The following is a 22,207-nucleotide window of genomic DNA, read 5'->3' on the forward strand; positions in this document are numbered from 1 at the left end:
TGGAGGGTTCATGTTATAGCCCTTTGGAAATCTGATGTATCTGGGCTGTGAAACCCAGGGTCTCTTGAGCCTTTTCCCCACCAGTTCATTCCTTCACGGGACATCCCTGCCCCGCACCGCCCGAGGAAATGGTGCAGGGCCACCGCCCCCGGCCACCTCCAGCAGGGCGCGGGGGGGTGGCGCAGGGGAGGGCTCCCGGGCGGCATGGTAGGGCGGGCGGGGTGCAGGCCCTTACTGGTTCCCGCAGAGATGACGGGGGTGGCCACGCCGCGCCTCTTGCCAAGCCCAGCGGCTCCAGGGCGGGAGGTGTTGCCGTGGCTGCGGAAGAGACGGCCGTTTCGGAAGACAAGCAGCTGCAGGGTGCAGTCTGGGGGGGCCGGGGGGGCCAGGGCAGCCGGGAGGGACGAGAATAGACTGGGCGGCAGCTGGATGGAGGCCAGGGCCACGCTGTTCTGGGGGGAAACAGGAGTTCCTCAGAGACACCCGGGGTCCCTGGGGCTCCGCTGTCCTCCAGCCCCTCCTCCTCCATCCCCTCACCCCCTGTCTGAGTCCTGCATCCCCTCACACCATCCACCTGACCAGGCGCCTGCACCCCGTACCTGCCCTCTCAGCATCCTCCCTCCCCCGGCGCCCACCTTGATGTGGAAGGACGACAGAGAAACGTTGGGCCTCCCCGTGGTACAGCGGAAGCGGAGCTGCTGGTCGGCCAGGGGCTCCGGCTCCAGGGACGGGTTCTGGCCGGGACCCAAGGGCCGGGTGCCCGGCGCACCGGCCTCCCTCCTCTGGAAGGCCGTGCAGGTCAGGCCCACGTAGCTGTGCGGCTTGATGAGGTAGGCCTCCAAGGCCACGTTCCTCGAGTTCTAGGGACAGGGACCTTGTCACCCCTCTCCTGGCCTTCTCCTGCTGGAGACCGCAGACCTGCTCAGGCCAACCCGCCGTCCTTGCTCATCACTCAGGGCCTGGCAGCCTCGTGTCTGCCATGGAGTCCCCTGAACCCCTGCTCTTCGGCCCCTCCTCCCGCTCGCTCACACCCCGTCCTGGAGCTGGCCCAGCTCTTGCCACGTCCCAGTCCTGCTGCCCCGGCTATGCCGGGGAGCAGGGTCCTTGCCCCCCTCGGATCTCCCCCGGCACCCAGCACAGTCTCACGCAGAGGAGATGCTGTGCACTGCTTGTTAGCTGGTTCGCCACCCACCGCTGGAAACTCCCCCTCTTCTCAGGGAACAGAAGTCTCCGTCACCCCTTCCCCACCCCACCCCCCACGTGCTTCCATCCGGCTAGCCCTTCAGCTCGGTCCCCGCACGAAGCCCTGTGTAACTTCTCCGATGTCGCCGGCCTCCCTCTCCTCTGCCCTGCTCCCGACAAGTTGGAATTTGATGCCACACAAACGGAACCCTAGTCACGTTCGGTGTTCTCGCTAACTGGGCGCACGGCTGGTGCACACTCGGAGGACTTGCTCCTGGATGACAAGGGCTGGCCCCCGTCACCTCTGAGTCCCTCCCTGTCCCTCCCTGGGCAGGGCACCCTCCCAGCCGGCCCACCGTACCACAGAGATGTGCTGGGCGTGGGCGCTCAGGGCGGCCCCCCCAATGCGCTCCAGGGCGCCCACGATGCCGCTGCAGGCCTTGTCCTCGCGCTGGGCCAGCCACAGCAGGTGCTCGTCCACCAGCATCAGGTTGCTGGCCATATCCACCATCACCTCCACCAGCTGGAGGCGGGGGCGGAGTCACTGAGGGCAGGAGGGGGGCTGGGGACCCAGAGGCTGGGGCGAGACCGGCTTCAGCAGGTGGGGGCAGGTGATTTCCAGGGGCCCCAGGGGCCCGATCGAATCTCACCTCTTTGATCTGGTCGACGTAACCCAGAAACTTCTGGATCATCTGAGCCACGTAGACAACGTCCATCATGTCGGAGAAGCTGGCGGCCTCGGCCGTGTATACTCGAAGCTGGTGGGCCAGGGTCAGTGCGTTGGAGGCATTGATGGGCATCTGGGGGTGTGGGGAGGAAAGGGCACCGTCTAATCTGGCTCCTTCTCCCCCAGAACAGCGCGGGGGCCCGTCCCCTGTGCTGATGCTCAGAGCAACGGGGCCTAGGGAACAGGGTCTAGCCCACAGCGGGGTCTGATCCAGACAGGAGGCGAAGGCAAGGAGTGAGCCCTTCCCAACTCGGGGCCGTCCACTGGTTATGCCACTGCTTGAGGACAACGGGCTGACCTCACGCTGTCCCTGCTTTCTGCTTAAGGCTGTCCTTGCTGTACTGGGGACCTTGGGGGTGGCCCACATGTCCCAAGTGTGGCCCTGGGGTTCTGAGTCCCCTGGGAAAGGGAAAGCTAGAGGAGAAGAGCATGAGACACGGTGACCACGGCCCCTCACCATGCATCCCAAGAGGCAGCACAGCCCATGAGGCCAGCAGGCTTCTCCCCTCCCCCTTTCCCGCACCCCTCCCCTCTCCTGGCCTCACCAGCACGAAGGTGTAGAGCACCCTGGTGATGTCGTTGGTGTACAGACAGTGGGAGTAGTCCCCCGGCTCCCAGCGGCCAGCTCGGTCACACCGGCGGGAGGCTCGGGTGCCAGGGGCACCCCCGCTCAGGGGCACCGAGGTGAAGGGGTACTGCAGGCAGGACTGGTAGGCTGTGATGCCAGCCAGAGTTCGAGGCCACCTGGGGGCAGAGGCGGGAAGTTGCCGATGACCTAGGCTCCTCAGGTCGAGAGCCCCTCCCCTGCCCTGAGAACTGTGAGGCCAGACTCCTTGGGAGCTGCGGACGGGCCCAGAGGAGGGTGTGTGTTTGGACGGGACTTCAAGGGCTTCCCAAGCTCCACCTCCTTTCTAAAGCTGTGTTTGTTGGGACAGTGCTGTCACTGGTGCTGCGAGGCTGGACTTGAAGTCCTGAGTTCAAGTCACTTATGCTTTCTGGGCCTTAGTCTTCTCGGCTGTACGATGGGGAGAATAACTCCTCCCCTGCCTAAGTGAGAGGCCACTGGGATATGAAGTGTGGCATCCGTAGTGGGAGAGCTTTGTCAGCTACGCATGTAAGGAAGAAAAAGGAAAAAAAACCCTTTTTGTTCTGCACAGCACATTCGGAGGGTGATTTTATACAAAAGGATACGGTCTCTGTAAATATGCCAGCGGGACCTGGAGCTGAATGACAAAAGGCAGTGTCTTCTCCAGCTTGGAGTGGGTGGGGGACCGGTCACCGGTGGTCCCAGGGGCAGGAGCGGGGTGTGGGCCGGGGCCTGGGTCTCGAACCTGAAGTCCCCGCGGTTGTTGGCGACTCGCTCTGCGGGGCAGTAGGAGGCCGAGGTCTCCAGCACCACGATCTCCACCTTCTTGCTGGCGTTTCCCTGGACCGTAGACACGGAGCACTCCCATTCGCCTGAGGCCCACACGCCGATGTGAGACAGGGTCAGCTCACTGTGGGCGGGCGGGCAGGCGAGGGCTGGCTGGAGGCGCTCCCAGCGGCCAGCCACCCTCCCCAAGCGCCCGGGGGGCCACCCTGGGGCACGCAGGGCATCAGCTTCAGGCTCATTTCTTTAACTGAGCCAGGGAAACACGTACACACTTCTTTAACTCTGATTGGCCTTCCGTTAGTGTCTTTCTTTTATTTGGCTGTGCCGTGCGGCTTGCAGGATCTTAGTTCCTCGACCAGCATGAACCCCGGCCCTGGTAGTGAAAGCGCTGAGTCCTAACCCCCGGACCGCCAGGGAATTCCCCAGTTTCCCCATCTTTTATCACAGAGATAATATTACCTCTCTTGCAAATCTACTGGAGAGATCAAGTCCAATAATACAGGTGAGAGCCGCTATATCATTGTACAAGCACTGAAGAAACGTCAGAAATAATCGTTTTCTTCTATCAGGCGTTCAATCTGTCCCTCATCCAGACCATTTCTGACTTAGTCCTGGATGTGTGTCAACACACCCGCACGTATCCCCAGATCAGGCCATCTCCTTTGTGGGGTGCATGAGGGTACTGTGGTCACCCCCGCCCGCGCCATGGGCCCAGAAGGGGCCGCAGGGCCTGTACCTGGTGATGAAGGTGCAGTCGTGGATGAGGCTGTCGCCCAGGAGGATGCCCGCCTGCTCGTCGCCCTCCACAGGGGCCCGGTTGTGGTACCAGCGGACGTGGGTGTCATTGCCCAGGTAGCTGGCCGAGCACTGGAAGGGCAGCCGGTCGCCCTGGAAGACCACTTGGCGGAGGGATGGGATGAGGTGATGTGTGTGCAGCTCCAGGGCCCCCTCTGTGGGAGGGGACACTGGCAGTGAGGCTGAGCGACGGGTGAGGGTCCGGTGGGGGCAGAGCCAGGCCCCTCTGTCTGGTCTGGAGCCCGCCCCAGCTCGGAAGGAGAAGGGGGGCTGGAGAGTCTCCGGAGATAAGAGCGCAGGAGAGGAGCAGGCGGGTTTCGAACAAATAAAGATGCTTCTTTCCACCGCACACTTGTCACCCCAAGAGGTGGGACCAGATGGAAAACATAAACAAGGCAGCGGCCCCAAAGGAAGTTTACAAAAGCAGATGGAGAACCAGCCCCCAGTGGGATCTGAGGGAGAGGACGCCCTGGAGACCAAGCCCAGTGCACAGGGAGCCTTGAGCCAGCAGGGGCCCCTCAGGAGGGAGCCTGAGGGTGCGGGTTTGCTCACCGCAGCGCAGCTGGGCCTCCTGGAGGCCGCCCAGGGTCTGGGCGTGCAGAGTGCTGGGGTAGGCACAGAGCGTGCGCTCCGACAGCTGCACGGAGCGATTCCGGGCCCAGGACAGCAGCCAGCGCAGGCGGCAGTCACACGTCAGGAACTCAGTGCCCAAGTCCCTGCAGGGCGGTGGAGGGGCCACTGGGTAGAGCAGAGGGAACGCGGGCTCCCCGGGGTGGGGATGGAGCCCCAGGGAGAGACTGAGGCTGGAGAGGGCCGGGAGGGCAAAATTGTGCATGTGTGCCCTGCTGCCACCATGGCCGCCACGGCAAGCACGGGGAGGCGCATGTGGTGGAGCTTCAGCCATCGTCTGTCCCACCTCCTCAGAAGGCTGGCCACGTGGGCACGGTGCTTATGCGTCTCCCTCCTGGGAAGTGGGAGGAAGCAGGGCCTGACTGCTGGGGCTGGGGAAGGATACTCACACAACCTTAAGGGCTGGCAGCTCATCAAAGACCCCCGGTGGCACACTGGAGAAGATGTTTCCAGATATGTTTCTGCAGGGAACAGGGAGAGGGGATCTTAGGCTCCCCCTGGGCCACAGGGGGTGGGTGGTGAGTGACGAGAATGTGGGGACCCGTGAGGCTTTGGGGAGCCTTCCCTCTGCCCCCCTCCCCGCCCCTCACTCACAGCCGGAGAAGCCTGGGGAGGCCTTGGAAGGTCTCAGAGGTGAGACAGCCAATCCGGTTGTTGGAGAGATCTCTGGAGAGACACACACGACCTCAGCAAGTCGGCCACGTGGTAGCGCACGGATCCGCTTGTGAGGGACACACGCGTGTGGGCGGGGCTTGTGGGCGGGAGCGGAGAAAGACACGGTGCTGGGGCATGAAATGTCTGCCCCCAGCCTGTTGCGTGCGGGGAGGAGAGGCAGTGAGGGAGGGTGAGTGGGAGGGTGGCAGCACCCACGGGACCGCCTCCAGGGACGAGGGGGCTGGGGCGTGGGGTCAGGACAGGCCACTCACAGGCGCTTCAGCTCCCCCAGACCCAGGAAGGCGCCCGCCTGCACTGTGCTGATGACGTTGTTCCTCAGGTCCCTGTGGGAAGCAAGCGGGGGCTTCACACCTCGCCCGCTCCGGGGCCACGCGGCTCCCCGGGGCGGGCGGCCTCACCGCCGCCAGTGCCGGGCTCTCGGTTTCCCTCTAAGTCCCTGCTCGCCTCAGCGCGGCTGGGAGGCCGGATGAAGGACCTGGCCTCTCAGACGGGTCCCCCTCCGCCTCCCTGGGTCAGGGAGAATGCAGACACCGAGAGATCTGGGGGGAGGGCCTCGGATGAGGAGGCCGGCGCGGCGGAAACGGGAGAGGAGCTGGCCCTGAGCCGGGAGTCAGGAGGCCTCGGTTCCCGGTTCCCACGAGCTGCCCTGAGTTTCTCAGTCTCAGGGCTGCTGTAGAATCGTTTGAAAATGGGTGTAACCGCCCTTTGTCAACTGCTACACAAAGGTAAGGTCATCTTGAGCCTGGCCGCAGGGAGGTACTTTAGAGCCATCGGGCGGACGCTCCACCTGGCAGGTGAGGAAAGGTCCCGGGCTGGCTAGTGACCCTGTGGATGCTGCCCCGGGGGGGTTGTCCATCACCTGGCCCCGCCCCTCAGCCCTCAGATGAGGAAGCTGAGGCCGAGGGGGTCACCTGCCGCCCTCCCCCCAGGCCTCCTCGAGCCCCTAGTGCAGAGAGAGGGTGGCAGGGGAAGTGCCACCTCGGGTCACAGACTGGACAGAAGATGGCAGTTGGCCCCCAGGCACCACAGGGCCAAGGGTCACCCACCAGGAGGGACGAACTGCAGGGAAGTTTTCAGAGTAGCTTCTGTCCCAGGCTCTGGTGGCTCAAACTCCATCACACGGTCAGAGTGCCACCCTCCCTCCACTTTGTCACATCCTCCCGGGGCAGCAGGGGCGGGCCGAAGGGACAGTCCCGGCCCACTGGGGACCGGCCGGTGCCCACATGGCCCCAGCCCCCCACCAGACCCGGCAGCCCTCTGAGACCACTGAGGCCCAAGGCGATGGCTGGCCCCCTGGCCTGCCCCAGCACCCTGTCCTCTCAGGCACAGCCATGGGGAGAGGCACCAGGCTGACCCAACACTTGCCCACCTACCCAAGGCCTACCTGGGTCTTTCCCGAGCCAAACCAGAACAGGCTCGCGGCCCACAGAGACCTTACCAGGAGGCCTCACTGCCCACCTGGGGGCGGGGAGGGCTGCAGCCTCCTGGCTAGCTCCCTACGTTCCAACATCCTCTCGGGCCCACCCAAGCACCCAGGAGATCATGAGGCAGAGGGCAAGGGTGGGGGGTTCCTGGAATAATCAACTTAGGTTGGCCTGTGGGGTCAGCCTGCTCTCCAAGGCCCTGCCACCCCCCACCTCCCACCCCCCGGCCCAGACCCGCCTTCTTGGCTCTGCAGGCCAGAGTCTCAGGGGCAGCTCCGGATTATGGGCAGCAGGGGGTTAACTGAGCCAGCTCCCTTCTGGGGGGAGAGGAAATGGGTGTCCAGGATGGGGAGGTGCCATCCCAGCAGGGGGCCTGTTTTCACACAGACAGTCCCTGCTGGGGACAAAAACACCCAGAGAGAGAGACAGAGACAGAGACAGAGAAACAGAGACAGAGAGACAGAGAGAAATGCAACAAATCCCCTGCCCAGCCCTGCCCCTGGCCGGGGCTCCTCACACCTCAGCACCCTCTCATACCAAGGACTTGGGCTGCATAACCCTGCGCCCCGCTGAGAAAGAAGAGGAAGCCCCCGGAAGGGCCGCTTGGTGCAGGCAGGGAATGTGCGAGAAGGCAGCCCCTAGAAGGCTCCTGCAGAGAGGAGGCTGGAGACGGCGGGGAGAGCGCCCGCCTGCCCAGGGTTGCCCCCCCACCCCACAGCCCGGTCCTCCGATGCTGCGGCAGCCCGTGCCCCCGGCCCCTCTTGGGTTCTGGCCATTCTCAGGGCTCCGCCTCCCACCCGTGTGGGGGACGAGCAGAGGGAAACACATTCCTCATTGTGTCACTTCCCTTCATGGGCTGCCAAGGGGCCCAGGCTGCAGCCCCCCGCCCCTTCCCTCTCCGCTCACTATGTTTATTCTCATTTCCTCCCTGGCCCCCCTCGAGAACCCCCCGCCCGGCTGCCCCACTGATGCTCTACAGATGGGAGCACGGCAGCCCGCTCGGGCCCAGCCCCTTCCTGCCCTGGGTTTCCTGCAGCCCGGGCCAGCCAGGGCCTTCTGTAAGGGGAGCTTCCAGCAAGTGTCAGCGGTCCTGACCTCTTGTCTCACACCCGCAGAGAGGCTTCCGGGGTGACCAAGGCAGCCCTCAGAAGGAGTGCCCTCAGAGATGGCCTGCTGGCCTGGAACCAACCAGTCTTGGGTCCTCTCCGGAGGGGCACAGGCCAGGGGCGGCTCCTGGCTGAGCTGGTAGCCCGATGGGGGCTGGCCCCTGGGCAGCTGAGGCCTCCTGGTCCCTAAGGTGGGGGACGCAGCTCTGGGGCTGTACCCTCCCTAGTGGTAGGAGGAAACGCTAGCATAGAACCTGGATGTTACTGTGGACCCGCGAGGCCCCTATAGGTTGGTGGCTCTGCACCTTTCTTGCTTAGCACGTCCTTCTGAATATCTGATGAGGGCTATGGAGTCCTGCCCTAGAAGAATGCACTGCCCCCAATATTGTGCATCTGATTCCAGGGGCTCGTGGAACCCAGGTTACAAACTCCTGCTCTGGACTTGCTCGTTGGATTCCTTCATTCCTTAGGTGAGGTCGCAAGGACGCACAGATGCTTCTATGATGTGGAATGTCCTGCCCTCTGTCTGCTTCCACAGACCTCTGGTCTTGGAACCTGGAGAAAATGCAGCTTATGGGTGGAGCCTCCCTCCCTACACCCCCTTGCCTAATCCAGACCAGGCTCCTGGATCAAGATAGACCCCTCTCCCTGTACCTATGTCCACATGGAGGGGAAGGACACCCTATGGCAGAAGTTGGGGGGCGGAGGATACCTGGGAGCAAATCTTGCCCTATGTCCTTCTTGGGCAAAAAGCAGCTCAGGAAGCTGAATGTGTAAGACTGAGTGTATAAGCACAAGCAATAAAAGAGCAGATTGAAGACTTCCCTGGCGGCGCAGTGGTTAAGAATCTGCCTGCCAATGCAGGGGACGCAGGTTCGATCCCTGATCCGGGAAGATCCCACATGCTGCAGAGCAACTAAGCCCACAAACCACAACTACTGAGCCCGCATGCCGCAACTACTGAAGCCCGTGTGCCTAGAGCCCGTGCTCCGCAACAAGAGAAGCCACCGCAATGAGAAGCCTGCACACCGCAACGAAGAGTAGCCCCCGCTCGCCGCAACTAGAAAAAGCCCGGGTGCAGCAACGAAGACCCAACGCAGCCAAAAAAAAAGAGCAGATTGATATGTTACACTTGAAAATGTTAAAGTTTTGCTCTTGAAAGGATACCACCAAGAAAGTTGAAAGACAACCCCTGGGATGAGAGAAAATATTTGCAAATTATATACCTGATAAGGGACTTCTATCCAGAATACATAAAGAACTCTTACAACTCAATAATAAAAAGACAAATAGCCCAGCTGAAAAAAAATGGGCAAGGGATTTGAATAGACGTTTTCTTCAAAGAGGATATACAAATGACCAATTAATGCATGAAGAGGTGCTCAACACCATTAGGGAAATGCAAATCAAACCCACAATGAGAGACCACTTCACGTCCACTAAGATGGCTATGATTTAAAAAACAGAGATTGGAATCCTTATATATTATAGATGGGTGTGTAAAATAGTGCAGCCACTTTGGAAAACAGCTTGGCAGTTAAAGTTACCATATGACCCAGCAATTCCACTCCTTGGTACAAATCCAAGAGAAGTGAACATACATGAACACAAGAACACATATAGGAATACTCATAGCAGCATTATTCATAAGCCCCAAAGTGGAACACCCCAAATGTCCATCAACTAATGAATGAGTGAACAAAATATGGTATCTTCATACAATGGAACACTATTTGGCCATAAAAAAGAATGACTTGCCGATACATGATATAGTATGGATGAGCTTTGAAAACACTACTCTTGCTGAAAGAATCCAGTTACAAAAGATTACATACTGTGTGCTTCCTATTTATATGAAATGTCCAGAATAGGCAAGTCTATAGAGACAGAAAGTAGATGAGTGGTTTGCTTAGGGCTGGGAAATGGGCGGGGAGGGGAGGAACGGGGAGTGATTGCTAATGATGCAAGATTTCTTTGGGGGATGATGAAAATGTTCTAAAATTAGATGATGATGATGATGGCACGACTGCAAATATACTCAAAACCATTGGATCCTACGTTCTAAACGGGTGAACTTACGGTATGTAAATTAAGTCTCATTAAAGCTGTTAAGAGTGAGTGAGTCTGTATGACAGCGTGTGTGTATGTGAGTGTGTGTGTGTGTGTGTGTGTGTGTGTACCCACGCTTCGACAGGGTGGGGTGGCACGAAGTTGGCTCCCTCTGGCCCCCAAAGACCTCCCTGCTTGTGGGTTTGAAAACCGAATTATAGGTTTGGAGGCCGCACAGCAGCTCCCCTGGGCCCTCTAGGACTTTCAGGGTTCCTTAGAAAGTGGGGGAGAGGCTGGCTGAGGAGTGGTTAGAACCCCACGCCGCAGGTCCAGGGGTTGCCTGGGGGGAGGGGAAACGGAGAGACTGTGGCGACCGGGAGGAAACCCCAGGCGGTCCTAGGCTCCCTCGCAGCGCCACGCCCCGGGCCCCTCTTGTCTCTGATCTCATCCAGTAGGTATTTATGGAGCACATACCCGGTGCCAGGCATTGGGCCTACAACAGCGAGCCGGAGAGCCGTCCCCGGACCCACCGGCCTCCCTTCCCGCGCCCTCTGCCTCGGCGCGGCATTCCTCTCCAGCGCCGAGGGGCGGGGGAGGGGGGGCAGAACCCGGCCGCCTGACCCTCGGCCCCGCCCCCAGATTAATGAAAACCACCTGGCGGGTGAGCCGCACGCACCGCCCCCGCCCCCAGGCCCCCGCACCGTTCCCTTGAGCATCTGCGTCTAATGAGTGCCGCAGCACCGCAGCATACCAGCCCCCAGGGCTCATTAATCTCATTAGGCAATGACAAATCATCCTGGGGCTGCCCAGGCTCCCGCCCCGGGCCCTCTCCTCCAGGCGTGCACAGGCCTCTGGAGGCGTGTGTCCACACAGATCCACACGCAGGCCTGCACGCCCAGTCCCGGGCTCCCTTGACCTCTCCTGGGGGCTGTCTGCCCCGTGGCCGGCTCGGTCCACGGTCTGGGGGCTTCTCGCTGTGACTGGGTCACCCTGGAGTCCAGGAAAGTCTTCAGGTGGCCAGCCCTCTGCTGAATGCGCGGGGAGGATCCGGGCAGAGATGCAAGGGACCCGAGGAATGATCCATCCGCGAGTCCTTTCCGCCCGTAGACTTCATCTACACGACCACCTGCCTAGGGCTGGGGGCTCTGGACGAATCTAAGCGGTCTGGGGCGGCCGGTGTGACATCTTGCCACCTGCAACTCTTCCGACGAGAAGGGGACGGCCATTTACTGAGAGGCCGAGGTGTCCCCTGCTCTCTTCCTGGGTGAACTCATCTACCTCCGTGGCCACCTGTCAGGGAGCCGTGCCTTGCCCCTTGGTCCAGGTGAGAGCCTGAACAGGCACCCAGAAGGTATATGGAGGTGGAATTCAATCCCACTCTCTTTTCACTCCAGGCTGAAGTCCTGTGCCCTTTCATCGCCTGCCCCTTCACTCCCAAAGCCTTTCCTCTGGCTAGTCTGCTGAGGGAGGCGGGACACAAAGGAGGGCTCAGAGACAGGGCCTCACACACCTCTGGGCCCTTCTGCACAGTCCTGGGCTGGCCTTGAACTCTGCTGGACTGTTTGAGATTCCCCAGTTCAGCCTGCCTGCCTAAGGTGTGTCTCCCCCATCCCACCTCACCCCCCAGTTCTCTGGAGCGCGGGTCCTCCCGTGGGATCATCTCAGGCACATTCCCTCTCAGGGCCCTCTCTGTGTCTCCTTCCTGGCCTCGGGGCCCTGCACTGCACAACAGGGGAGCCCCCCACTTACACCCCACCTGTTTGCAGAGGCCAGAGGGGTGCTCAGCAGGGCGGGCAATGCTGGCACTTTCTGGAGCAGCCCACATCTACTCAGTTATCAGACAGGCCGCTAACTCCCATGGGACTTGCTGCATGGACTGTGGGATGTGAAGCTGCCACAGGCTCAGCTACCCCAGCCTGGACGGCTGAGTCCAAGAGGACAGAGAGATCAGTGTTTCCTGGCACCAACTGCACGCCAAGCCACGGCGTCTCGTTTGCAATGAATAGGCCCACAGTGCAGGGGTCATCTGGTCCACTGGTTCCCAACCCCAATGAGCCTGAGAATTGCCCGCATACCTTGTAAACAATTCCCAGGCCCCTGCTGACCTGATGAATTAGCATCTTCAGGACCGGGGCCCAGGACCTCTCCCTACCTCTGGGGTAGTGGGTAGTGACTGTGATGATTAGTTTTATGTGTCAGAGTATAGCCCTCGGTGACTTAATCAATCACTAATCTAGGTGCTGCTGCGGAGGTATCTTGTAGATGTGGTTACCGTCTACAGTCAGTTGACTTTAAATAAAGGAGACAACCTCTGCTGACATGGGTGGGCCTCACCCAATCAGTTGAAGGCCCGGAGAGCAAAACCCGAGGTTTCCCAGAGAAGTTCTGCCTTAAGACTGCAGCATCAGTTCCGGCCTGACTCTCCAGCCTGCTGGCTGGTCCTACAGATTTTGGATTTGCCAGTCCCCACAATCACATGAGCCATTTCCTTAAAATACATTTCGTTATAAAGAAATAATTTCTTGGAACTCCCTGGTGGTCCAGTTGTTAGGATTCATCACTTTCACTGCCATGGCCCGGGTCTGATCCCTGGTCGGGGAACTAAGATCCCGCAAGCCGCGTGATGAGGCCAATAATAATAATAATAATAATAATAATAAAAAAGAAAGAATTTCTTTGTATATTTATATAAGGACACAGCCACATACATCTCCTATTGGTTCTGTCTCTCTGGAGAAGCTTGACTGATAACACTGGTGACCAGCCTGGCTGGAGACCCTGGGCTCCTCCAGCCCCTGCACTGCCTCTCCATCCCAGGGAAGCGAGGCCAGGATGCTGAACCCAGCACCCCTCTGCCCAGAAGCCTCCCCTCCTCTGAAAGCCCGGCCGTGTCACTGGGCTTTTTGATCTTTTCCTTCTCCTGCAGCTCTGTGGGTATTACACACACCCAAGGATCATAGAGTTTTAAATCCAGAGTGCACTTTACAAACTGCCCTGTCCCCCCACTATTTTTTTGGTCTTAGTTCCTCGGCCAGGGGTCGAACCTGTGCCCCCTGCAAGGGAAGCGTGGAGTCCTAACCATTGGACCGCCAGGGACTCCCCCCCCACTTTTAACAGATGAGGAAACTGAGGCCCCAAAGTGAGGCATCCCTCTGACCCCACCTCCCACCACTCCCCAGTCACGCTGCCCTTCTTCTGCACCTCAAGCTCACCAGACAGGCTGGACCCCAGGGCCTCCCCCGCTGCTACTGCCTCTGCCTCTAGACAACTACCTGCCCGCCAGGTCCCTCCCTCCATCACCTCCAGCGAGACCTTAACCTCATTACATAAAATAGCGGCCCCCGTTCCAGTGCTTTCTGCCCCCCTTCCCCTGCTGCTTTGTTTTCCTCTGCAGTGTTTATGGGCTCCTGACCTACTATACATTTCTTTGCTACGTTCTGGGTCCCATCAGCAGCAGGTAAGTTCCCCAGGGCGGGCACCTGGCCTACCATGTTCACTCTGGATGCCCAGCACGCAGCCTGGCGCACGGAGGGGGCTCAAGAAACATCTCGAGAGTGAACGACTAGATGATTCCTAACGGGGCGGGGGCTCCAACTCAGGACCTAGAATTCTCACTCTAGTGCCCTTTCTCCTCCCTCAGCATAGGTCGTTGTTCCCGTCTCCTCTCCCACTTTGCTCTGCTTGCCTCCCGTGGTTTGAGTGCACCTGCAGGGTGCTGATCTAGGCTCCCGGTGCCGTGGGGAGGGGTCCAGTTGGGTAGGCTTGCGTGGGGGGAAGGAGAAGCCCATCGTCTCATCTTCACCAGAAAATCTACCCTCATGAGATTGAAGGACCACCCAGCAGACCCAGCGAGGGGTCAGACCCAGCAGATTTTTGGCGGATGAGGCGAGAGGGTAAAGATGGGAAGATGTCCCAGAGGCCTCAGGAGGCTCTGGGCAGCTCTCGCTTGTGCTAAGGAGAACAGAGACGGACGCTGGGCCGTGGCTGGCCCTGGTTTGGCTGGGCCAAAGGACTGCGGGCAGCTGCGGTTAGTTTTTCTCCAAAAGATCCCAGGAGGGAGCGTCTGCTTTCTGGCAATTCAGTCTAAGACCAAGCCTGGGCTGAGACAGCTCCTGAGTGCTTAGCTGCTCGAGGAGGAGAATGTTGGTACCTAATGAGTCTTCTAAATAGCAGCTCGGGGGCAGCCCTTCCTCCCTTTTGGAGCAGAGAGTCAGCGGGACCTGGTCACGGCTGTCTGCGCGCACCGTGGCTAACATCCCGGGAGCCCTCCCACCCCCAACATGCCCTGATCCCACAGAACGTGCTCCACCTTTCCACGCCAAACGTGGCTGTGTCCCTTTCCAGCCGCCCCTAACCCAGCCAGGCCACCAAGCTTTCCCCACAGGCAGCTTGGGGGAGAGCCTTGCCCTTCCCTTGTGAAGTGGGTGTAATAGAGACAACCTCGTAAGTTGTTGTCCTGGTTAAAGATCTACACTCCATCATGTCGGTACTGCATCTCTATTACCCTTGAACTTTCTAGCCTTCACTGATCCCTCCTTTGGCCTTTACAGAAACCCCGACCTACTTCATTCCTATATATATGGCAAGGTCTCTGGTCTCACTAGACGGTGATACCTTTGGCTGTTTGAGAGCAGGCGTCTGCCTTATTCGTTTGTATCCCCCATCACTCTGATCCAAGCCTTTCAGGCAAAACGGTAATAGAGGGGGCAGGACCCTGTTGGAGGCCTTGGGAATGCCCAGCAGGTGGGAGCAGAGCTAGGAGACAGGGGCTTGGATGTGAGGGAGATGGCAAGGATCCGGCTCCAGGAGGGACCGGAGGCCCAGGGGTCCCGTGGAGGAGACAGGACCCAAAGCTGTTGTACAGGCTGTAGATCGAGAGTTGCCAGCTGAACGGGGACTCGAGAGAGGGGTTGACTCAACCCCCTCCTTTGGCACGGACTTGCCCGTGACCGAGGCAGGTCCCCGATTCTGGGAAGGAGCTTCTCTCGGGCTAGCGGGGCCCTTGCCGTCCGTCCACAGGGCGGCCAAGGATGCTGTTGCTGGTGCAGCTGTAATCCAGGGCAGGGGGGATGGAGGGGGGGAGAGAAGTGGATGTGACCCACTGTCCCCACCCTCAGCCCAGGGCTCTGGCCCCTTGGAGCTTTGTTTGTCGACTGTGTTTAGGGAAGGAGGAAAGAGGCCTCAGTCACACTAAATGCTCCCTCTGCCCTTTATGCTGGGCCCCCAGCTGGGACGGGGAGGCAGCTTCTGGACAGTTAAGGGGCTCAGCCCTCATAGCTAATTGCTCATTAAAGAGTGTTAATGAGCTTCCCACAGCCCCATCCCTGCCTGGACCAGCGCCGTGTCCCCACTTCTCTGTGCTGTGGCTGGTGAGGGAACTGGTCTCTCTCTCCCGGACCAGTCCCTCCGCCCTCCACTTGGTGGTCAAGTCCGACCGTGGTCCCTGCTGGGCCAGCAGGTCCCGGGCCCCTCAGCAGCCGGGATTCCTCACCCTCCCTGGCCCGACCTCTTGCCCAAACACTTACAGTTTCTCCAGCAGCGGCAGTCCCAGGAAGGAGCCGTTCCGGAGCCCCGTGATCTTGTTGTTACTCAAGAGCCTGGAGGACAGGGGAGAACACAGAGGGGAGAGTGTTGCCTTCTGTGTAAGCGGCGCCCCCTGAAGCTGGGCAAGGAGCCGCCCCACCCTGGGCTCCGGGAGACCACGGGGAGGGGCCAGCGAATGGTTCGGGCAGACTGGTCAGCCCACTGAATGCCAGTTCGGACGTGTCACCTGCCCTGGGTCTCCCCACAGCCTGGATCTGACCTAGGCTCTGTACGCAGGTGAGCTGAGCAGGTGTGAAGTTGTGATGACCCGTTGGAACGTTGGAACCACAGGGCCGAGCCCACGGCACCCCCTTTCTGCCCGCCACAGCTCTGTCTCGCTCAAGCCATTGGCCCAGTTATCTGAGGACAGTGCTGGGGAGAATGGTCTGGCAGGTAGAAGAGGAAGTCAGGCAGGTGCGAGGACCTGCCCTTCCTCGGGGTCTCCATCACTCCGGGAGCTGAGGACCACCAGAAGGGGAGCCCTCCCTCCCCTCAAAGGCCCCCAACTCAGAGGGACGGAGTGCCCACGCGTCCCCAAGCCTGTCTATAGCCTTGACCGGAAACTGATGGATTCCTCGGCCCCGGGGGAGCCCAGGCCTCAGCCTCTGCCTCTGCCCACTCGGAGTCTTGTTTATTTACTCGTTTGTATTTGTGGAAGCAGAAAGGGGCCCCAAGCTCCTGACCCAACCCACTCTGCCCACCCACTCAGCCTTTCTCTGTCAGGCTCCCTGCTGGGAGGAGAGAGTTCCAGGCCAGCCAGAGGGCTCATCCCTTGAGTTAACTGCTTATTAAAAAGCTTTAATGAGCCTCTCAGCTCCAGCTCTGCCTGCCCTGCGCTGAGGCAAAGGTTTTCCCATCTTTGCTCTGAATGGTGGAGAACGGACCTGGGAAGGCCAGAGGTGCAGGCCTTGGGCCTCCCCTCCAGTGAGCAGCCTCTGGGCTGGATAGTAAGGGAGAGGGCAGGGGGCAGGGGCAGGGCCTGGGAGGGGCTGTCAGAGCTCTGCCCCAAAGCTTAATGGAAGTGGGTGGGTGCACATACCAGACTGGCAGTGAGAGGACCCCAGGCGTCCATGCTACACCACGTTCAAGGGCACATGGAAAACAGACCATGGCCGGGACGGAGTCAAGGGTGGAAGGGGGCTTTGTGGGTCAATGGGAAGACGTGGACCCCTCATCTCCTTCCTCCCTTCTCCCCTTTCCAGAGAGGCCCCTCCTCCCCTTCGGGTCCCCCCCTCACTGTCCTTCCAATGGTGACATTTCCCAGCAAGGTATCAAGGGTGACTGTGTGGAGGGTTTCGAGGGAGTGCTGGGTTTCCAAAGTGCTACACACACACACACACACACACACGCACACACACACACACGCACACACACGTGCACGCACACACACACATTGTCTTGATATTTCAAAAAGCACATCACAGTAGCCATCATATGAATAATTAGAACTTTCTCAAACCCCTTTATTCTAATTTTATGGGTTAGGATAGTTTTATTTCACGTTACCTGTGGTGGCCAATTATAAATAATCTTGTCAGTTCTTAGGGCCTCGAATGGTCTCATTCAGGCCCTGGTGGGGCTGCGGTGGTCCCCTGGGTGGGGACAGGCTCTTGATGGTGTGAGTTTTAAATCGAAGCCCATCCCACCTCATCTGTTGCTGATTCCCTCATACACCCTCAGAGCCTGAGGTTCAGGGGTTGCATTAAATGTTGGAGAAGGCGAGAGGACCCCTCAGTATCCTTAGTAATGTTGGGAGGGGCCTGAAATGTCAGGAAGAGGGGTGAGAAAGGGCATCTGTTTTAGCCCACCCAAATCCCAAGGGTCTCTCGCAGGGACTGCCCCTCCCTGGGTCTTGGGGAGGGAGAAGGATGGGGATGTTAATTGGGGCGGGCACAGCGGAGAGGTAGGGGGTATGGAAGGTTAGAGGAACAGGGGGAGCCAGGTTATCACAGCCCCGTGCATGTAGGGGGAAGCCTGAGAACATTACCAAACTTGAGTGGAGTATGGACCTGTTAAAGGGAGGGGAAATGTATTTCCTGCAAATATGTCTTAGGATCCCAGTTTGAGAAACACTGACTTTAGAAATGAAAATCTTACACTATGAAAATACCTTCTAGTAAAACATTATCTCAAAATTATAGGCAAAGGGGCTTCCCTGGTGGTGCAATGCTTAAGAATCTGCCTGCCAATACAGGGGACATGGGTTTAAGCCCTGGTCTGGGAAGATCTCACATGCCGCGGAGCAACTAAGCCCGTGTGCCACAACTACTGAGCCTGCGCTCCAGAACCCGCAAGCCACAACTACTGAGCCCGTGCGCCACAACTACTGAAGCCCGCGTGCCTAGAGCCCGTGCTCCGCAACAAGAGAAGCCACCGCAATGAGAAGCCCGTGCACTGCAACGAAGAGTAGCTCCTGTTCACCACAACTAGAGAAAGCCCGTGCACAGCAACGAAGACCCAACGCAGCCAAAAATAAATAAAAAAAATGAAATTTAAAAAAAATTATGGGCAAAAAATGTTTTGCTCAAAGATCATTGAATTGAAAACAGAAAATTAAACAAATTCTCCAACTCCCAAATCCCCGATATTAAAACCCGGGATCCTAATTGGAGAACCCTATCCAGACAAGTCTAGTGGTAGTGTTGGGGGTATAGGTACCCCACATTCTCCAGACTCTTTGTCCTTTTACCCTTGAACACCTTTCACATACCCCAGATTTAACCCAGAACTGGCCAACAGAAGTACAATGCCAGCTGCATACGTAATTTAGAATGTTCTAGCAGCCACATTGTTTAAAAGTTAAAAATTAAATTAATCTTAATAATATACTTTATTTACCCCAATGCACCCAAAATGTTATCATTTCAACACATAAAAAATATATTATTATATATTATAAATATACATATATTATAAATTATATAAATAACAAAAAATATTAATGAGATATTTTCCCTTTTTTGGTACTAAGTCTCGGAATCTGGTGTGGATTCTCCTCTTCCAGCACAACTTACTTAACTCAGACCAGTGACATCGCAAGAACTCAGGGCCACATGGGGCTGGTGGCTTTAAGTCTTATCCCTGATTTAGTCTCCTTGTAGTCAGCACCTTCCCAGGAAGAAGTCTGGGCTGCTGGGGGGATACTCAGGTGGCCCGGGGTGGGGTGTGTGTGTGTGTGTGTGTGTGTGTGTGTGTGTGTGTGTGTGTGGCCTGGGAACAGAGCAAAGGATGGGGACCAGCCCCCAAGGCAGGAGAGGACAAGCCTCTTGTCCAGAGCAGCTCATCTCCTGGCTGCCACCCCCCAAGGCCCGCCTTCTCTGAGGCAGCCTCTGTTGGGCTGGGGAGGAGAGGGTACAGTAGGGTGACGCTGGGGTCAGCTGCTGCCCATGCTGCAGGCTTGGCCAGCCCAGTGTAAACTCCATCCTGGAGAGTCTTGAAATGAGATTTTTTTTCTCACTGCGAGAACACATTCCTGATCGCCCACCCTCTAAGCCACTCACTAAAGCGGGGGCACCAGGCAAACAGTGCTGCTTCCTTCTCCTCCAATGGGCCCCTTCTTGCCACGTCTCCAGTTCTTGGACAGACTTCAGCAGGTATCGGTATGGTTTAGTCCCCAGATACCCAGAAATGGATCTTTTGGTCTTAACAATCTAGATCGGGCTGAGGGAATTTTACTTCAGACCTAGATTAGGGGGAGAATGGCCTCAATTATGCTGGTAGGTTCAGTCCTCTGGAGGTGAAGGCAGGGATTTGGGAGAGTGTTTGGGGCAGGTAGGCAGTTGGCAGTTACGGGGCTGCTAGTGGGGTAGCTGAAACACACACACACACACACACACACACACACACAAACACACACACACACACACACACTCATCCAACAGGAAGAAAAATGTTCCCGCCATGCTAGGCTCTCATGGGAGGAAAACAGGCAGGGCAGCCCCACGCTTCTGTCCAGAGTCACAGACACAACGCCAGTCTCTGCCCCCTCCTAATTGCCTCCCAACCCCGCCCAGAGAGCCTCAGCCCCACCGGCCTCCCCCCAGCACCAACACAGGGCGTCTGCCAGGTGGGTTTGCTTCCCAGCCATGCCTCCCATCCCTCAGACCCCAGGCCCGCCCAACCCAGCATCCTCAGCTTCTCCCTCCCTCCTGCGTCTACCACCCAACATCACATTTTCACAGGAAGGGGGGCCAGTCCCTGGGGGCCCCTGTTCTCTACCCCAGAATCTGAAATCTGGCCAAGGAGAGGGGACACACCGACTCCATTCCAGAACTCTCTCCCGGCTCGGGTCCTATTTTAGGGAAGAGCAGCAAGCAGTTACCACTAATGAGGCTGGAGGCCACGGGAGCGAGTGGCTGGCATCTGCAGAGGCCCTGTGGCCTCTGGGCAGCCACAAACGCTCGCCAGATCCCAGTCCGACATCAAAGATGACCCTATAGGGGTCACGTGGGCACCGCCCCATTGGGCACGGGGCCAGCACCTGCCCGAACAAAAGGGTTCTCACATGTGCGGGGAGAGTCATACATGTCAGCCCCTCACCGACCCCCCAGCCCACCCCAGCACAGAGATGCAGGGACCACAGGCCTGGAGGCCCGTGCTCTCCAGGAATTCTGAGCCCGGAATTTAGGCCACTGCCAAGGCCCTCTGGGCTGTGAGGGACCCGTCTCCAGCACCTGCTGCTGGCACCTCGGCAGTGTCTTCGGGAGACCATCAGTGAGGGGAGGAGGGTGGTCTGCTTGCTAACACCAAAAGGGCCTCAGGCCCGTTACCAGCTGCACCTTCAAGGTGAAACTGTACTCCCAGCCCCGCCCGCAGGCACAGTACCCAGGGCCTTGGAGCATTTCCAGGGCCCACAAGGGCATCTGAAACCTAAAAAAAAAAAAAAAAAAAATCACCACTGAAATATAAATGCTACAAACATAAATTAATGAAGACTTAGCTATAGAACTACCAAATGTCATGTTATGCCAATTAGCAATAACCGTTCTGCTTCATAAAGCTTGTGGATGCCGTTTAGCCTGACTGATAGGACAGTGGGGCCTCCAAACAGGAGACTACCTCTGGTCCACAGGCCCTGCTTTGACACACACCTCAGGCTAAAGGTTGCCCTTCATGTGTACCGAGCCTGACTGCAGGGGACATAGATGCTGGGGAGGACACACAGCACCTCCACACCTCCTGCCATCCCTCCCTTGGCTGGAAGCCTGTCAGCCTCCCTCTGGTTAGGAGGGCACCCATGTGGGACATCTTTTCCCCAGACTTTAGAGAGCCATATCCTGAGACAGCCTCTGACCTCAGCCTTGAAGACGGGCTGTCCAGGCAGGGCCTGAGGTCAAGGTCAAGAGGGAAAACTATTTTGCAACGGCTCCTACACATGGGCCTTCCTTCGGTCCTTTTCTCTACCCTCTCTGCAAGGTCACAGCGTCCTGATGGTCGCTAGGCAGAAACCAAGAAATTGGGGCGGGGATGGGAAGGAGTAACCTACTGGTGTTCATGGTGGGTGGTCGGTGTGGCTTGGTGGGGATTTGGGGGCCCCCAGCACTGGAATTAATTCTGCTTTAATCGTTCACCCTGGGCATCGATTCATTTGGTCTTCGGTCCTACGTGAACACATACTGTGTGCTCGGCCTTACGGAACACATCAGTACTACAAACACAAATGAGACCTGGTGTTTACCATCTCCCACTCGTGGAAGGTGAAGGGAGATGTGTCACACTGGGTGGACTGTTTGCGTGCGTGTGTCCCCGGGGCTTGAGGAAGCTGGGAAATTACTTGCAATCCACCTTAAGCACTTCGTGCGCTCACAGCCCAAAATCTCACCATGGGGGAGCCAAGCTTTCAGGTGAAGAAAGCAGGTTTCTTTAAACACACACATAAACCCGAAAGGATCTGTCTGTCATCAGTCATTTACACCTAAGTATAAATTAGTCCTTTAATCCTTCCAGCCCAGACGTTTTCCTTGGGAGCTTGGAGGCTCCTGTCCTGCTTGGTGAGCCTGTATCCAGTCTCCATGGTGAGACTGCAAGCCCCCTGAGGTCCAAGGCCAGCTCTCTCACCTCACAACAGGCACTGGTGGAATGGGCGGGCGGCTGTCTGAAGGGGCTGAGCTCCAGGGAAGGTGGGGTTGGTCCAGGACCCACGCTTATTCCCAAGTCGGGAGGCATTTTTTCCTGCCTCCACTTCCCACCAAATCCTCTGTGAAGTGATTTTGTACTTAGTGGTCCCCTAAGTACACACGTATCGTCGCGGGTGGCGCCCCTTTCCCCGGCTCACTATCCACGGGGGGGAAGCGGATTGGTTATGTCCCTGCCCTGTCCCCAGGGAGGACGGCTCTGATTGGTCAGTGTGGGACGGGGCTGACTCGGAGCAGGAGCCCTCGGGTCTGGCTAGGAGCTGTGTGACCTTGAGCAAGTCAGCCCCTCTCTGGGGGTTTTCTTCTCGGTAAAAGAAGGGTCTGGACCGAAGATTACCACTCCGTACGTTTGATGGCTTTTCCCATCCTGGATGCCGAGTCTCCTGAAGTCTAGAGTTTCTGCTCCAACACACAGTTCCCAGCAGGCAAAGCGCCCTGGGGGAGCGGCGGCCGGGAGAGGACACAGGGAGGAGGGAGCTTCGACCTCCCCTTTGCTTTCCAGCTGGGAGACGTCTGGCCCCTCAAGCTCA

General features: G+C 58.2%; 1 protein-coding gene across 1 annotated transcript in view; it reads right to left on the reverse strand.

Moving 5' to 3' along the window:
* Nucleotides 1-22,207, reverse strand: part of ADGRA2 (adhesion G protein-coupled receptor A2) — a 32,606-nt gene that overhangs the window by 4,648 nt on the left and 5,751 nt on the right. Inside the window, exons 2-13 of the mRNA XM_065899921.1 lie at nucleotides 15,486-15,557; nucleotides 5,633-5,704; nucleotides 5,301-5,372; nucleotides 5,096-5,167; nucleotides 4,629-4,792; nucleotides 4,018-4,231; nucleotides 3,241-3,405; nucleotides 2,455-2,653; nucleotides 1,833-1,982; nucleotides 1,544-1,705; nucleotides 636-860; nucleotides 236-452 (exon numbers count right to left, since the gene is read on the reverse strand). Of these exons, the coding sequence (XP_065755993.1) occupies nucleotides 236-452; nucleotides 636-860; nucleotides 1,544-1,705; nucleotides 1,833-1,982; nucleotides 2,455-2,653; nucleotides 3,241-3,405; nucleotides 4,018-4,231; nucleotides 4,629-4,792; nucleotides 5,096-5,167; nucleotides 5,301-5,372; nucleotides 5,633-5,704; nucleotides 15,486-15,557 (1,784 nt within the window). The remainder of the gene's footprint in view (nucleotides 1-235; nucleotides 453-635; nucleotides 861-1,543; nucleotides 1,706-1,832; nucleotides 1,983-2,454; nucleotides 2,654-3,240; nucleotides 3,406-4,017; nucleotides 4,232-4,628; nucleotides 4,793-5,095; nucleotides 5,168-5,300; nucleotides 5,373-5,632; nucleotides 5,705-15,485; nucleotides 15,558-22,207) is intronic.

The sequence above is a fragment of the Phocoena phocoena genome, chromosome 21 (genome assembly GCF_963924675.1).
Source record: "Phocoena phocoena chromosome 21, mPhoPho1.1, whole genome shotgun sequence".
Lineage (NCBI taxonomy): Eukaryota > Metazoa > Chordata > Mammalia > Artiodactyla > Phocoenidae > Phocoena > Phocoena phocoena.